The following is a 17622-nucleotide window of genomic DNA, read 5'->3' as shown; positions in this document are numbered from 1 at the left end:
TGCCACGAAAAAGAAACAGCTGACAGTAGCTCTATCAATAACTGAAGCTGATTACATGGCCCTTACTTCAGCTTGTCAATAGGCTCTCTGGCAGCAAAGGATAGCTATTGAAGTTTCTCCATTCCCTGAAAATGGCCTAAATAAACTTCTCAGTGACAAGAAAGGTGCCAAAAACAAGTGGTTACAGTGGCAGAACCAAACACATTGATGTAAGACATGTATACATGGTGAAATGTGATTCATCTCCAGTTATAGAACAAGAAGTTCTGGCAGAGCATATGCTTGGTATGCTGACAAAGTTGCTGTTGAGAACACTACAAGATCAAATTATTAAGCTGTTTGCACTGAGAGTACAAAGATTGAAGAGGTGGTGTTGCAAATGAAAATCTATACTTCCACTAGTTTATGTATTCTTTGTCAACACACACATTAAAAACTGCACTACTTTATTCTACTAATAACAAATGACTGAACTGTTTATCTTAATTTAAGAGAGATAAATGACATTAGGAAGTAAGTACAACATACTTAGCATTAGACATGCTCCCCCATAGCAGGCTGGGCTGTTACAGTAAGTTCACAGGTGAGTGGCTCGAAGACTTCTAAGTAACAGAACCCAATAACTTGTCCTTGACAGTGAATGTTCTTCAGAGACAAGGTTATCATCAGGAGTGCCCCAGGGAAGTGTGATAGGGCTGCTGATATTCTCTATGTACGTGAGTGATTTGGCACACAGGGTGGGCAGCAATCTGTGGTGGTCATTAAGGTGTTGGAATTGAGTGACTGTAGGAAGATACAACACACCTTAGATGAAATTTCTTGTTGGTGTGATATGGCGGCTAACTCTAAATGTGGAAGAATGTAAGTTAATGAGAATGTGTAGGAAGAACAAACCTGTACTGTTTGGCTACAGTATTATTAGCACCCTGATCAACACAGTCAAGTCCTTTAAACATCTGTGAATAACACAGCAGAGCAATATAAAATGGGATGAGCATGTGAGACCAGTGGTACGGAAAGCAAATCGTCTACTTCAGTTTATTGGGAGAATTGCAGGTAAGAGTGGTTTACCTGTAGAGGAAGCTGCATATAGGACACTGGTGCAATGTTTTTTTTAGTACTGCTCAAGTGTTTTGGATCTGTACCAGGTCAAATTGAAGGAAGACAAAGCAATTCAGAGGTGAGCTGCTAGATTTGTTACTCGTATGTTTGAACAACATGTAGGGGTTACAAAGATGCTTTGAGAATGCAAATGGGACTCCTGGGGGAAAGGCAACATTCTTTTCGAGAAACACTGTTGAGAAAATGTAGAGAACCGGCATTTGAAGCTGACTGCCAAATGATTCTACTGCCGCCAACATATATTGCAAGTAAGTACCATGAAGATAAGATTCGAGAAATCAGAGTTCATAAGGAGGCATACAGACAGTCATTTTTCCTATCTCTATTTGTGACGAACAGGAAAGGAAATGACAAGTAATGGTACAGGGTACCATACGGTGGCTCGCAGAGTATGTAAGTAGATGTGTGAGAATGATTGTGATAAATGAAGAGGCCTTTGACAGCAGAAGGTGAAAAATTCCTGCTGCTGCAGCAGATGATGATCATAATAAACATATGTTTCAGTATGAAGAAGACATTTCAGATTTCCACTAAACAGTTTGCAACATCAAAGATAACATCAATCAAGTGCTTAATATTGCAAAATCAGGAGGAAATGTTTGAAGTTGGCATTATACATCAGCTGATGTGATACCCCTCCTCCATTGGCTTTTAATATTAGATAAAAACAGTAAAAATGTTGGTGATTCCTTAAACAATTAGATATTATACATTATTCACTTTTTTAGTAACACAGTGGTACAATACACAACAACCATTGCAGTATTTCCAAACAAGAAACTTACCAGCATAAATGGCTTCAATGATGAGATCTTCCAAATCTCGCACGTTCTTCATATCCAGTTCTTGTAGTAATACTGAATAGGGAATACACTAAAAACAAAGTAAAAATTAATATATCTATCATTTAATTAGAAAATGTAATTCCAACTACATTCCAATTACCTTTGACTTTGTGGCAAGTGTAACTATTGTTAGATGTTGCAATTTCTTTTTCTGCAAAGGTGTCAATTCCAGGAGCTGAGCTTTATTTTCTAGATATTGTTTGTAAGTTCCATATGCAAATAAATGCAATGCTCGGTAATAGGGTGCATGAGGGCCACTTTCTAACTGTAAATAACAAATGAGTAATATGAAACATTAATGTTTCAAAGTTCTTCACAGAATATTTTATTACAAAACTTACCAATATTGCGTTCTATGAAATGCATGGCTTTTAAAATAGACAAGAAAGTTAAAAAAAACACAACTGAGTGTTTAGACAAAACAAACCTCAAAATATCTTGACAGCGCCCAAGGTAAACAGATGGATGGTGCCGAGATACATGAACTATTGTGTGTGTGTGTGTGTGTGTGTGTGTGTGTGTGTGTGTGTGTGTGTGTGTGTGTGTGTGTGTGTGGTGGGGGGGGGGGGGGGGGGGAGAGAGAGAGAGAGAGGAGAGAGAGAGAGAGAGAGAGAGAGATCGCTTCAGTGTGCCTGTGAGAGTTTGTTACTTGTGAAGCACAATAAAACTAAAAATGGGATGTTAAAATTATCAAATATATACATGCAAATGTCTAGAGTTAAAATATAATTTAGATAAATTAGGAATACTAGAAAGAGAAAGCTGAGAAGAGTGAAATTACATAGTAATGATGAAATTTATCATAACATATTGCAAATAATGAGAAAAAGAAGACCAGTTTTTACCAAGCGGGAAAGCGCCGGTAGATAGGCACAATAAATAAAACACACAAACACACACACAGAATTTCGAGCTTTTGCAACCGGCGGCTGCTTCGTCAGGAAAGAGGGAAGGAAAAACCCACATCCTTTCATCTTTCCTTTTCCTTCCCTCTTTCCTGACGAAGCAGCCGCCGGTTGTGAAAGCTCGAAATTCTGTGTGTGTATTTGTGTGTTTTATTTATTGTGCCTATCTACCGGCGCTTTCCCGCTTGGTAAGTCTTGGAATCTTTGTTTTTAATATATTTTTCCCATGTGGAAGTTTCTTTCTATTTTATTTATAAAGATCTTCAAGCATTTGTGGAATAAGAAGTCAACAAAGTGGATCGATAAAGTAAGAAAGGGTTTAGAAAAAAATACAAAAAGTTAAAGAAACAACTGACAGAAGGGTTTAGGGAAGAAATTTACTACAAAAAGATTCCAAGGTGAGAGAGTAAAAAAAAAAAAATATTGGTCAGAAGACAGGAAGAACGCACAGTGGGAGGGGAAAAAAAAGAAAGAAAAAAAAAAGAACAGAGTGAATAAGGAACTGAAACTGGCTCATGGTCCTGAGTTGAATCATCTGAGGAGAGGGAGGAATGAAAATTTGACTACTACTAGAGTGCAAAATGGGTACAAATACGTATAGAGAAATTTTTGTTAAGTCAAATAAGAAGTTACTTGTATAATATGAACAGTATGCTCAAAAACATAAAACCATAGAATATACAAATATGTTTGTGTAACAATTTGTGGGGATATGAATAGAAATCACAATGGCTCAGCTATAAATACAGCAATGCAGCGAAAGAACAGAGACTTCTATTCATTGGTAGGATACGGGAAAATGCAATCCTTCAACAAAGGTGAATTCTTACAAAAAACTAATGCAACTCATCCTAGAATACTGCTTTTGTGTTTGAGACAGTGGGCACTGAATGTACAGAAATAAGGGCAGCACATATGGTCACTGTGTGTGTGTGTGTGTGTGTGTGTGTGTGTGTGTGTGTGTGTGTGTGTGTGTGTGTGTGTGCGTGTGCGTGTGCGTGCACACGCGCGCGCCACAGATGCTGAAAAAGCTTTACCTGGCAGGCCGTTTAATATAAGATGCCAAGATGCCACATAACTCACAAAAGCCCACATAACAAGTATCAAGGACCACTACTGCATGAAGAATCTCATTACACTACAACATACTATGCATTCCTCCTGTAGGGAACACAAAGACAAAAGTCGACTAACTACAGTTCAGACACACAGATTTAAGCAACTGTTCTTCCCATGGCTCCATGGAAGTGGGACAATGGGGAGTGCCTTGTTCTGCTCTGTTTGTGGAGTATGTACGTACATGTGGGAGATATAATCATAACTGAAATGAAGCTAGTGTTTTACTTTAACATTTGGCTTTGACAAAATCACAGGCACAAGGCACTATCTCATAATAAAATTACAAAAAAGGTTAGAAACATTTGATTCTACACTTTTATTAATCCAAAAATGGTCAAAGCTTAGCAACAAGCAGTAGTATTCCCATTGCACAAAATTAGCATTTCAGAATACAGGAATTGATAAATAACCCAACAAATTGCAAAACCTGTATCCTAGTCCCTTTATTTATCTACAATAAGAGTGACAAGCATCAACTAGGAGTGAGTGAAACTAGAGCAGTAAGTTACTAAGAGACACTTCCAGTCGATAGTACTGAACTAAAGGAGAAAATTTTTCATTTACTTCCTAAGTAAATTTATTTACTCTATTACTGGTGGAGAGCACCACTGAAGAGTACGCTACTATATTAGTAACGTTAGGAGGAATTAAGGCCAAAATTTACTCATAGGCAGTAGCAGCAGTAAAGTGCTCTTTTAGTTCTGGGCTTGAAGTATCGAATTTTATAGATTACCTGGACTACAAAGAAAATATGGAGATGGAGGTAGAGAGGAACACCCCAAGAATGAGGGTTGTAATGGAGAGAAGACACCCATTTTTGATGTATAGTGACAGTGATTTCAAAGAGAAGTTCGAGTTTTGAATGTAATCTTTTCAGTTGCTGCTTGGTATGCTGGAGTCGTTACTGCAGCATAATTCTGACAGGAAACATGCTTTTTAGCGCTGCAACTTCTTCGTGCACTGGGAATCTTCCTCCGCACAGGTACTTATCAAATCATAGGAGGGGAGCTCATTAATATCCATTGTATTACAATTGGAAGAGCTTTTAATAGTGTGATCAAACAGTTTAATTGCCTTAAAGCCACTGTACGTATCCATGCCACAGAGCCAAGAAAATATATCAATGAACACAACAGAATTATATCAAACTGGTGGATTCCCAAATGTCATAGAGGCCTTAAGATTGTGTAAATATACTCATGTCCTCCTCGAGCACAAGCAGAACTATACAAAAACCTCATTAATTTCTTTTCTATCAATACACAAATCATCTGAGATGCCAATATGAAGATATTGAATGTGGTAATCCACTGGCAGGGGTCCATGAATGATGCATGCATTTGGGACAACAGAAGAATTGCTGCCGAATTTGATAATGGACAATATGATGGATTGCTTGTTGGAGATAGTGGATATGCTCTCTCCAAACATCTTATGATGCCCGTGTTCTGAGCCAACACAGGAGCTACGATAGAGCCCATATTGCTACCAGATGTGCAATAGAGTGAGCGTTCGGTGTTTGGAAGAAACATTTTCAAATTCTCATTAAAACAACAAAATTTAAATCAACTAAGCAAGTTAATGTTGTTGTGGCTGCTGCAGTTCCACAGAACTTTGGAATAGAAGTTAGAAATGTGTTTCACCCTGATGCTGTGGAGGTGAATGACATCAAACAATATGCATTTCAGCCAGAAGCAGATGCTGCAGGCCAAGCTTTCACAAGGTCTATTATAATTAAGTACTTTAATTAAAATTGTACCTAGTTGCTGGTAAAATCAGAAGTTGGCATAAAGACTTTTCCTTTCTAAATGAATAAATAAGCCACTGGATTGTCACTACTGCAGTGGAAAGTGGCTCCTTATACTTACGTGTATGTATTTATTTATTTATTTTGCTAGGAGATTAACATTCTAATTCCATTTCTTAATTAAGGGTACAAAGACATATATTGTTTCGGTTATTTCTGAAAAAAGACTTATTTTATAGTAGTGCAAAGTCAGATAAATATTAGAATATGATATTAACAAAAATTATTACCAATGCTGAAAAGATAAACACAAATATTATGCCATACAACAAACAAGAACATATTAACCATTTGAAAAAATATGAAGGAAATAAAAGAGGAATATTTTCTTATTTGTTCACTAAAATCCAAATTTCTCGAGCACGCTGGCTGAAGAACTGGAACCTGGAATTTGCTCCATTACGTTCTTGAACTTAAGTCATAATTTCCATTTTAAGGTTATGTTCTTCTTCCATGATTTCTCTTTGTATTTCTATTAATAACATTTTTGCATTGTGTTCCTCTCATATTAAACACATTTTTTTAAGGAATGAAGCTTATATGCTGTTTTCAACAACTCTCGGTTCTTCACTACAATCACATATTCTCTCTCTCTTTTGCTGGGCCCATCTCCCACCACAGAATGCAGGACAAAGTTCATGACTATGGGATGAAGCTCCACCTTCAGGAGTTTCATTGCTACCTTCAGAGAGTTATCAGCTTCGAAGTTGCTTGAAAGTATCACATTTATCATCAGATGTGTCACTGTCAACTCCAGGTATACCCTTGAAAACTTTTGGGTTCATGTCAACAACCATTTGGCTTATCTTGTCGATCTTCGTCTCACCTACTCCACTGCCAGTTGGTAATTGTTCTTGATTACATTTAGCTTTCATTTTCTTCGTTTTGGGTTTCAAACCTTCCAAATTACTTTAAACAGTTCATGATCTTTGTGTAAGAGCTTCTGCATTGCATTCAATGTGTATATTTTCCTAAGCACTGTTTTTCCTATTTAGCATGTTGACCTTGTGCTTTTTATATTCAATAGTAGTTATGTGCTTTTTCATTATTTCAGCAAACCGTTCTTTTTCATTTTCTGGCATGTTTTTTGAAAGATTCTTGGCTACCGCCATGTTGCTGATAGCTCCTATCTCAAACTGGTGCTTAAATTAATGTGTGTCATGAACAAACAATGGACATTGGTAGATGTAGATGGTGGAGTTAACAAAAGTCATCCATTAATAGCATGTTTCTGTTTCATAATACACAGATCTTATCAATAATTAGTGTAATAGCATTTAGATTTTCCAATTTTAATAATTCAATTTAATAGTCCTTTCTAGCTTCTCAAATTATAGCAATAAACAAATTATGCAAAAAGCAATGCAATAAAGACTGCCAACAATCAATATTTTCCGAGGGGGGGAATGTAATGCACATGCCAGTAGTGTGCAGAACTGGCTTACTACTATAGTAAAAAGGTGTTACTACTTTAGTTACAACTAAAGAAGTAAATAGAAATTGAGGGTCGACGGAAGTGTCCGATCTCACGCTTCGGCTTTGATCCATGACGTAAGGGTGTTGTCGTGTGTGATGTCATAACGGCGCGGAGTTTGGTTTGTGAGTGTGGCATGTTGGTAGATGTCGTCAGTACCTATCCGAACTCCGGAGATGGGAACTTGCCCTTCAGTATATCCTCTCTTTTCGATATCCGCCAGGCTTCAACCTCCGCTAATTTCAAGTTGCCGCCACTCATACCTCACCTGTCTTTCAACAACTTCTTTCCCTCTGTACTTCCGCCTCGACTGATATCTCTGCCCGAACTCTTTGCCCTTACAAATGTCTGCTTGTGTCTGTGTATGTGCGGATGGATGTGTGTGTGTGTGTGTGTGTGTGTGTGTGTGTGTGTGTGTGTGTGTGTGTGTGTGTGTGTGTGTGTGCGCGTGCGCGAGTGTACACCTGTCCTTTTTTTCCCCCTAAAGTAAGTCTTTCCGCTCCCGGGATCGGAATGACTCCTTATCCTCTCCCTTAAAACCCACATCCTTTCGTCTTTCCCTCTCCTTCCCTCTTTCCTGAAGAAGCAACCGTCAGTTGCGAAAGCTAGAAATTCTGTGTGTGCGTTTGTGCGTTTTATTTATTCTGCCTGTCTACCGGCGCTTTCCCGCTTGGTAAGTCTTGGAATCTTTGTTTTTAATATATTTTTACAATGCGGAAGTTTCTTTCTATTTTATTCACATCATTCTTTTGTTTATACTTAGTTTGCCCCCACCCATAAACACCCCATTTCCCGCACTTGTCCCGTTAGTGTCATTAGGCTTTTTGTGGATAGAGTGTGTGTGTGTGTGTGTGTGTGTGTGTGTGTGTGTGTGTGTGTGTGTGTGTGTGTGTTTGTGTGTGTGTGGTTTTTTTTTTTTAATGTATTCTCTATTTTCGTCCTCACAATGTGTAGGTACCGACTTTATATGCGCCACATTGGAATTATGGTTTATGGTTGTTTCCGCCATATTTGTGATGTCATGGGTCAAAGCAGACCATCGGGATTGGACGTTTCCATATTTCCGAAACTGAGCTCTCCAACACTTACTAAAGGAGTATATTACTACAGAAGTCATTTACTAAAGTAATCCAGACTAAAGAAGTAAGAGTTACTACAAAAGTTTGGTGCTCGCCACCCTAAACGTAAATGGTGAAAAACCTATTCACCAATAACTACATGCTTAGTTTGCTGCAATTATATAACATATTATACACGAACAACACACAACAGATGGTAATGGTTAGGAAAACTGAAAAATAAGTGCAGAGCGTGCTAATTAATGCTTATCTACTAATGGACAAATGGCCTCTCAACAGCGTATCAATTAACGTGTTACTTTGGGATAGTAAGTTGTGAAACCAACAACTATTGTACCTGTGACAATACACTCCGCAACAACTGATCAATAGTCAGTACACATCAGGCCACAAGAACACTATCGAGATAAGATAATTGAAATCTGTAGGCCACAAATACCTTGAAAACCCAACCACAGAACTTACAAAATTTTAAATAAACTTGAGAGGCAGCAAAACTTAAGATTTGAAACATTATGTCAAACATTATTCTGTGTTTCTTTCAAGCATTTCTTCTACATCCACGACAGGACTTGCATACTATTCCCAACGTAATTGTTACCAAATATCTGTAATCCTTTGTATCAACTACATTGTCTGATCACAATCCCGGTGGATTAAATTATTTAATTATAGAAGCAAAGAACTGAGTTAATGATAATTATCGGACATTTTTCCTATCAAATGTTGTTGATATTAGGATAGCTGTTTCATAACTGCTGTTGACAGGAAAACTATCTTGTAATTACCATCAGCCCAGTTCTTTGATTCTATAACAAAATACTTTCAGAGGAAGTTAAAATTATTTAATGAGTTTGGATTGTGGCAAATCAGCATAACTGGTACAACAAATATTCAGTGACCATTTCTAAATCTACATCCATACTTTGCAAACTGCTGAAGTGCAGCACAGCCACTACTTCCCACTCTACCAGTTCTTACGGCTTCTTCCTATCTTGTTTGTTTATGGTGCACAGGAAGAATGACTACATTAAAATGTCTCTATGTGCATTGTAAATGATCTGATGTCCTAATGACCTCTACAGATGCTATTCCATTATATGAGAATAGTACTCAAGTACTCTCAAAAATGCTAATGGCAGAGCAATCAAAACAACTGACTGAGGTAAACAAAATAATTTCTTTGTCTCCAACATGCCAAAAAAACAAGTTACAAAGCATTCTACTGAGCACTGACATTAAAGTGGCCAATTTAAATCCATGCAACAAGCACCGACTGGTAGTTTATAGACAGTAATGGCAACTTCATTTGCTTGTACCACAAATACCAAAGGTAAGTACACCATGGTTACAACATAACATTCAATCTGAGGTTTGTTCTACTTCATCTTTTCGTAAACTTCAGTTACTCTGTACTTTAAGATGGACCAACCCGTAACAACATGTAAACAGTGTGCAAATTACAGATGACACACATGTATGTAGCTTTAAGATAATTTAGATCATGTGTAATACAGATAAACTCTCACTATTAGAAACGAAATCAGTTGATTTCGTTTGTATCTTTAATCCAGAACACTTGCTTCATATTTCTAATTTATACAGGCATAGCGATAATCACTTTCAATACATTTACTTCATACATAACAGGTATGCGAGGAACAACATTTTGGACATCTGTGAAACTAACACATATGCTATCACATGAGATCCTGATGTGGGGCACAGCCTGACTGACTTTCCGCATCAAGTACCTAATTAAATGTGTTCAAATGTGTGAAAATTCCTAAGAGACCAAACTGCTGAGGTCATCGGTCCCTAAAGTACCTAACACATGGTGAGCCAAAGAAGTACTTTGTACTGATAGGTACCTTGAGACATCATAGTGGCTGCTGGAAATCATACTATAAATCACTGACAACTGTACGATGTCTTCAATAAGTAAAGCTGTGCTTCATCTTAAACAAGTAACAACACACCTGCCCCCCCCCCCCCCCCCCCAACATTTAGCTCAGGGTTAAGAGGGATGATTTCTCTGTGGGTCAGTAAACAACTTGGAGTAAACACTAGTTCACAGAACATGCAACAATATTACAATGATATTTCAGTCACTTTCCTCTCATCACAAAAATAATGAAGTTCAATTTATCTTCTGTATGCAATTTCATGATTGAATGTACCACACAATCCAAAGTGCTCCATGCTTAATTCAACATATGCCACAATCCAGAGTGAAGAAATCGATACTATAAGAAAATGCTTAAGCACTACTGAACGCAAATCTATGTTGTATTGAATGTCCACATTTACTAAGAAATACCGAAGATGACGTGACTGTGTACATCCGAGGTAATGCAGCATAAAACTTACTTCAATTACATTCGGCATATCTAACAGTTCGCCAAACACATGGACACCAGGAGCTTCTAAAACTTGTTTGATAAGTTCCACTGCTGCAGCTCCTTTTGCAGATTTGGCCAACAAAACAAACTGTTCTAAAGGGTTGTTACTCGTAGCAGTTCCCTTGTCGGTTGTCATGTTGACTCTCTACCAATCTGCAACTATAAGGCACTGTATGTCACAGGACGTCAAACCAGCCCAAACAACAACAATAAAATTTAAATCACAATACTTAAGACCCCACAACGAGGAGGTTATCAGTTATAAAACACTGAAGTTCCACTGCATTTGGAACATACAAATGAAACTAATTTCAAATTGAGAAACGAAGTGTGATGAATGATCTTACTTCACTTAAGAAAAAAGTTTATTTTCTCGGCTCATCCACTCTTGCTGCACTCTACTGACAATTCAAACTCCAAGCAAAACTCTTCCTTTCACAGACATTCCAACGGATTGTTCTCTCTCCATCCCAAAGACGGGGAATACAATACTTTACTTCTTTGCTCTGCTCCGTCCCGTATAAGATCGCTTGCATCACAGAAATAAATTTATGTCTGTGGTCTGCACAACAACGATTACCTAGGGCATTCATTTACAGACACACCCATACAGGAAAACATATTCCGTCTATTCTCATGTCTACATCATCGATTTTGTATTTGGTGTAGAGTACGAGCATCAGATCATTAATTCAATACTAGCAGGACATTTTATTGAAGAAAATTTCAAGCTGAATAAAGACAATCTCTATTTATCGGAGTGCTTGTAAGTTGCAATCTTGCAGTAGGCTGGCAGGGTGGAACGGAGTGTCGCGTCACGTCAAAACGTTCCACAGTCCATATCAGCAGCATGGAATGTCATGCCACATCATGTAACGTCAAATCAAGTTTGAGGAAGAAAGTTTTGATGTTGAAGTTGGTGGAGGGGAAACAGTATCATGGTCTGCTAACATAACACGTAAATCTACTTTCGTCGCGCTCATTCACGTTGCTGTACTGAGCATTGTGCTTCTTCTGGTTAACGTGCAGTTATGGGGTCGGTGATTTCTGCATCATGCTTGGATGCTGGGAACAGCACAACGATGAGACGGACAATCATGAGTCAGATACAGATAGCGCATGAGAATGTTTTTTTCACTATTTTTCTTCTCGTAAATGAAGTTAACCTACTATATTTAATTTTTGTTGTGGTGACAGACTTTTTTCTGTTGTTAGCTTTCATTAATAAACTTGGCTTATAGCTTTTTTTGCCTCGTAGGAACTTAGTATTTACACTACGTGCAATTAGTGATACGATGTTAGGTTTCATAACTGCGAATTTTTTTTAGAAGTTTATATATTCTGTGATTTATTCTGATGTTGTGGTAGTCTGCAGTAGCTGAACACAATTTCTTTTTTTCAGAGCAGAAGAATGTAACTTATTAGAATTTAGTTTGATGGCTGTCGACATACAAGGTTTCCACATAACGTAATGAAATTGCGTATTATGTGGATTATAAGGTCGGCTAGTTATTTACATATCTGTCAGAGTGTTATTTATTTGTGAGCCTATTTTAGAAATTATTGTAAGTGGTGGAGACTGATATTGAGTCAGTTTAATTTTCAGTGTGCAGCCGTAAAGTGATGTTTCTAACAGGTGCTGGTGGGTACAAAAAGAATAGGCAAAAAATGATTTTTGAAATGGTCCTCGTTAATGCCTGCCCACACAGAAGGATCTCACTGCACAGATGTATGCAGACATCACATCTGCACAGAAAAATCTTTACTCGTCAACAGGAGATTTGCACAGCTATGAGATGTGTATAAACCTGAGTTGTAAGACTGAGAGAAATTAACCAAATTTGTAGCTTCAAATCACATTTGCACAGAAAAATTGGAGTGTGTGGACAGGAGATCGCTGCAAATCTGGCGCTAAAACGTGTTCCGGTCAGCAGTTTGTTCAATCAGGTGATTCTCTTCTGTTGGCTTATAGTGAATTTCAAAATTCACACATTAGTCTCCTCGATTTTAAAATGGAGAGTTCATTGGCGAATATATCGAAATATATAGGAGTCATACAAGTCTGGGGAAAATAAAAAACACAGAATACAGCAATTGTGATAAGAATTATAATTCTTTAACAGAGAAAGAACGGCAAAGAGGAAATGGTTAATAGTTTCAAAACAATTATTTACAGACTGTTTATACGCAAAGAGATAAGCAAAATAGCAAAACTTGTCGATTTGGAGCCGGGAGAGTGTTAGCATACTTTCATTCAGTACTGTCTCATTCCATAATCTAATGTGAATTGTGAGAATGTGGCAAAAAAGTAGGCCCTAACTGTTCTAAAGAAGAGTAAAACCAAAATATTGTGTAAAGCTCAAAATGAAAGATCATTGGAGTGTGCCATCAGATATATAGTTCTTCTTTTACCTCCTAATATAATATGTTCACAATAAGAATGTTTCAGAGGTGAAGTGTAGAATTCATCACCACAACAATAGAAGTAAAATCCCATATATATTGTAAATTCCAGAATGGAATTTTATAGTTCGGTGCAAAAGTTGCCAGTATACTTCATACAGGGAACTTAAGATCTTGACTTAGAAAGAAACTGAACTATAAGTGACTCGCCACATGTATAACTTTTAAGAATGCACTGTGTCTCAAATATGTCTAAATCTTTATAAATATTATCTGTAACTAGTCAGAATAGAGGTATTGTACTTCACTTGCCTTCACGACAGCATAAATAGCTTCATGTGTGATTTCACTCAACGCATGTTTCGTAACTGCAGTGGCAGATCCTTGTAATCTTAACATCATGGTCAGCCACTCATGTGGAGAAATTGCTCTCCTCATACAAGATAGATTTTTCTGTATTGTACTATGAGTTATGAGTGTCAAGAGATAATTATGCGTTTGTAAATCCACTCCTGTACAATTGGCACTGGTCTCAAAGCATTTAGAAAACTGTATTTGTATGGGAATATCAATATCAGTAGCATAGCTCTGAGATGCAAGTATTACTGGGCAGAGAGAGTAGGGATGCTGAACAGCAATATCTGAGCATTAAACAAAGCTTCAGTATACTGTGAGACGTGTGGCTGTGCAGTCACACTTTTGTATCCTTCGGTCGCAAATTAAGTATTGTCTGCTCACAATAGTGTTGTCTCCATTATTAGAACTTTCTTTAAACCCAAAAGAGGAAACCTCCATAATGGTGACACTGTGTCAACTTCATACCACATACCACAATAAGTAAGTGTTCGATTCGTTTTGGTTAATGCATATTAACAAAGTGGCCACCTTTTATTGGACGCAATGATTCATCAGCCCCTTGCGACTCTCCCAAATGGATGAAAATGAGTGAACTGTTTCAAGTGAAGTGTTTCAAATGTAAAGTCCTGCCTGACACATCTGACAGAAATAAGCGCAATCATAAGAATCCCTCTTATACTTCTAAACTACCTAATATGAAAAACAGATTGTCATTATATTTACATTTTCTACAGACTACACAAGACAGAGACAGCTAATGTAAGATTCTTAAGAGCTAGAAAAGGTTATAAACATGCAATCAATGAGGTTAAGAAACCACATAACTCATTTGGTATAGGGTCAACCAAAAATAAATGTAAGACAACATGAAGTGTAATAAACTCATTGGTTACATCAAACAAAAAGAGGCTGTAATAGTATCACTAGTGGAACTTAACAACTTTTGTATACAGTTTGTTAATGAAATATGTGAAAGCATTGTTAGTCCTTGTGTAAATTATCTCATCTCATAAAAAGTCATAATGTAAAGTATGCTTCAAAGATGAATTTCTTTCTCAGCGGTAACATCAGATGTCATGTTAAGTATTGTAAATAATTTTATGCCTTCTGATATTGTAGATATATATGATATTTCTGGTAACATGCCAAAAATGATAATTAGTTATACACTATTCCCTCTTACTTATTGTATAAATAAATATTTAGTTGAAGGTTTGTTTCTAGAGTCATTAAAAATCTATAATTGGGTCCGTTTATAAGAAGTGAGAGAGAAATTCCCCATCTAGTTGTCATCCAGTATGCTTGACACTGATTTTATCTGAAGTACTAGAACCCATCACCTTTCAGCAGGTAAGGGAATTATTTGGAAGATTGTAACATTCTTTCTGTTGCACAGTTTCGCTTTAGGAAGGGCAGATCTACTGTTCATGTTACTGACTCTTTGAATAAAAAGGTGGTTAGTACTTATGACGAGAAAAACATTGTTCAGGCTAGTTTTTGTGACCGTAACAAGGCCTTCGACTGTGTTGAGCATGATTCACTTCTCATCAAATTAGTTTAAAATGGAATTATTAATAACCAAGTTGGTGACAGTTTTGAATCATTTCTTAATAACTGGAAACAAATTTTGTGTATTGAAAAGGAGTGATAGTGGTAAATAAGTGTGGTGTGCCACAAGGTTCATTTTTAGGACATGTATTATTTATTCCAATGATAAATGACGTGCCATTTTATATAAATACCCACTCAATTTTCTACATTACCACTTTTTTCCTTGTCAGTTCAGGCTTTGATACCCTTTAACCTATGACAAGAGACATCTTATCACAAGTGTCAATCTGACATCAAGCTAATGGATTTTTGCTCAGTAAGAATACAGATCAACAAATTGTATTTAGTTTAAGAGATATACTAGCAATAGACTGCTTAGCTAGTGTTAAGTTTTTAGGTAATGTTATAGCAAGTAAATTTTCAAGGGATTCACACGTGAAACATGCTAGTGTAGGCTCTCTAGAGTGGTGCACTTCTTAAGAAAGTTGAAAATCCTGTACCTTTAGCGTATGTTTTTGTTTTTTACCAAAGTGTTATAGCATTTTTTTTGGGGGGGGGGGGGTCCTCAGTCTTCTGACTGGTTTTATGCAGCCTACCACGAATTCCTCTCCTGTGCTAACCTCTTCATCTCAGAAAAGCAGCACTTGCAACCTTCATTCTCAATTATTTGCTGGATGTATTCCATTCTCTGTCTTCCTCTACAGTTTTTGCCCTTGACAGCTCCCTCTAGTACCACATACGTCATTCCCTGATGTCTCAACAGATGTTCTATCATCCTGTCCCTTCTCCTTGTCAGTGTTTTCCACATATTCCTTTCCTCTCCAATTCTGTGCAGAACATCCTCATTCCTTACCTTATCAGCCAACATAATTTTCAACATTCGTCTGTAGCACATCTCAAATGCTTCGATTCTCTTCTGTTCCCGTTTTCCCACAGTCACTGTCTCATTACCATTCAATTCTGTACTCCAGATGCACATTCTCAGATAGTTCTTCCTCAAATTAAGGCCCATGTTTCATACTAATGGACTTCTTTTGTCCAGGAATGCCCTTTTTGCCAGTGTTAGTCTCCTTTTGAAGTCCCCCTTGCTTCATCAGTCACTGATTATTTTGCTGCCTAAGCAGCAAAATCCCTTAACTTCATTTACTTAGTGACCATCAATCCCTATGTTGAGTTTCTCGCTGTTCTTATTTCTGCTACTTCTCATTACTTTCGTCATTTGTCGATTTACTCTCAATCCACATTCTGTTCTCATTAGACTGTTCATTGAATACAGCACATCATTTAACTCTTCTTCACTTTCACTCAGGATAGCAATGTCATCAGCAAACTGTATCATTTATGTCCTTGCACATTGATATTTAATTTCCCTCAAACCTTTCTTTTATATCCATCATTGCTTCTTCGATGAACAGATTGAACAATAGGGGTGAAAGTCTGCATCGCTTGTTACACCTTTTTTAATCCGAGGACTTCGTTTTTGGTCATAAACTCTCCTATTCCCTCTCAGCTCTTGTGCATATTCTATATTACCCATCTCTCCCTATAGTTTACTCTTATTTTTCTCAGAATTTTGAACATCTTGCACCATTTTACATTGTTGAACACACTTTCCAGTTTGACAAATGCTTTGGACTTTAATTTGGAGTCAATATCTCAAGTGTTCAGGGCATTTTAGTACTTTAACATGAATATCAATTCAGGAAAGCTTGCCCTCCACAGATATGTGTTTATTGATACAAAAATGTTAACTCTATTTGTTTATTGATATAAAAATGTTAACTGTATTAAACTTATACATTTAAACTGTTCTCTTGTATACAAAGAATAACTTATCAGAGTACCAGCTTAGATGAGATTTATACTCTCATTTCCCTGAAGCGATTTAGGGAAATCACAGAAAACCTAAATAAGGATAGCTGGAAGCGTGTTAGAACAATTGTCTTCTAAATGCAAGTCCAGTGTGCTAAGAATGTAGAAATGTGACATGATAGTGGTGATTGTTTCGAGAATGTACAGTAAATTCTATGACTTTTTCATATAATACGCCTTTTTAACGTTGTTTTAGCCTATAGATCTCACTTAATTGAAAATTATTTTATGTATATGCTATATATTTACATACATTTGGAACTTGAAACTCTATTTCTAGATCGATTAATGTATTAATTTATTTATTAGTGCAATCAGTGTTACAATCACTGACCAACAGATAAATCTGAGTGCATGATGGCTATGGGTTTTTTGTTACATAATGGGCCAAGCCCAAATCCCGTCAACAATTGTAATATCTAGATAATCTTCTGTCAGACTTCAGATCCGGTGTGTGAACCAATGCAGAACTTCATTCAAACTGTGATGTATTTCATGTGACACCCATATCAACCTTGGTGCGATCGATAGTTGGACATAGTATCGCTTCACACGTGACTCCACAATTGATCACCCATTACCACTATATGGTTACCAGGTTCACAACTACATGGGGCATACTGCAGTTCATATTGTCTGTGATACCGTTTTACTCAGCCACTACTACGCCATTACCACACACCCAT

General features: G+C 37.1%; 1 protein-coding gene across 1 annotated transcript in view; it reads right to left on the bottom strand.

Moving 5' to 3' along the window:
• Positions 1-11590, bottom strand: part of LOC126354817 (COP9 signalosome complex subunit 7a) — a 31642-nt gene extending 20052 nt beyond the window's left edge. The window contains exons 1-4 of the mRNA XM_050004756.1: positions 11101-11590; positions 10722-10912; positions 2068-2232; positions 1908-1995 (exon numbers count right to left, since the gene is read on the bottom strand). Coding sequence (XP_049860713.1) covers positions 1908-1995; positions 2068-2232; positions 10722-10889 — 421 coding nt within the window. The 5' untranslated portion in view covers positions 10890-10912; positions 11101-11590. The remainder of the gene's footprint in view (positions 1-1907; positions 1996-2067; positions 2233-10721; positions 10913-11100) is intronic.
• Between the last annotated feature and the right edge of the window lie 6032 nt (positions 11591-17622).

This window comes from Schistocerca gregaria, chromosome 3 (genome assembly GCF_023897955.1).
Source record: "Schistocerca gregaria isolate iqSchGreg1 chromosome 3, iqSchGreg1.2, whole genome shotgun sequence".
NCBI lineage: Eukaryota > Metazoa > Arthropoda > Insecta > Orthoptera > Acrididae > Schistocerca > Schistocerca gregaria.
The sequence above is the reverse complement of the archived record's forward strand: the minus strand, read 5'-3'. Positions and strand labels throughout refer to the sequence as shown.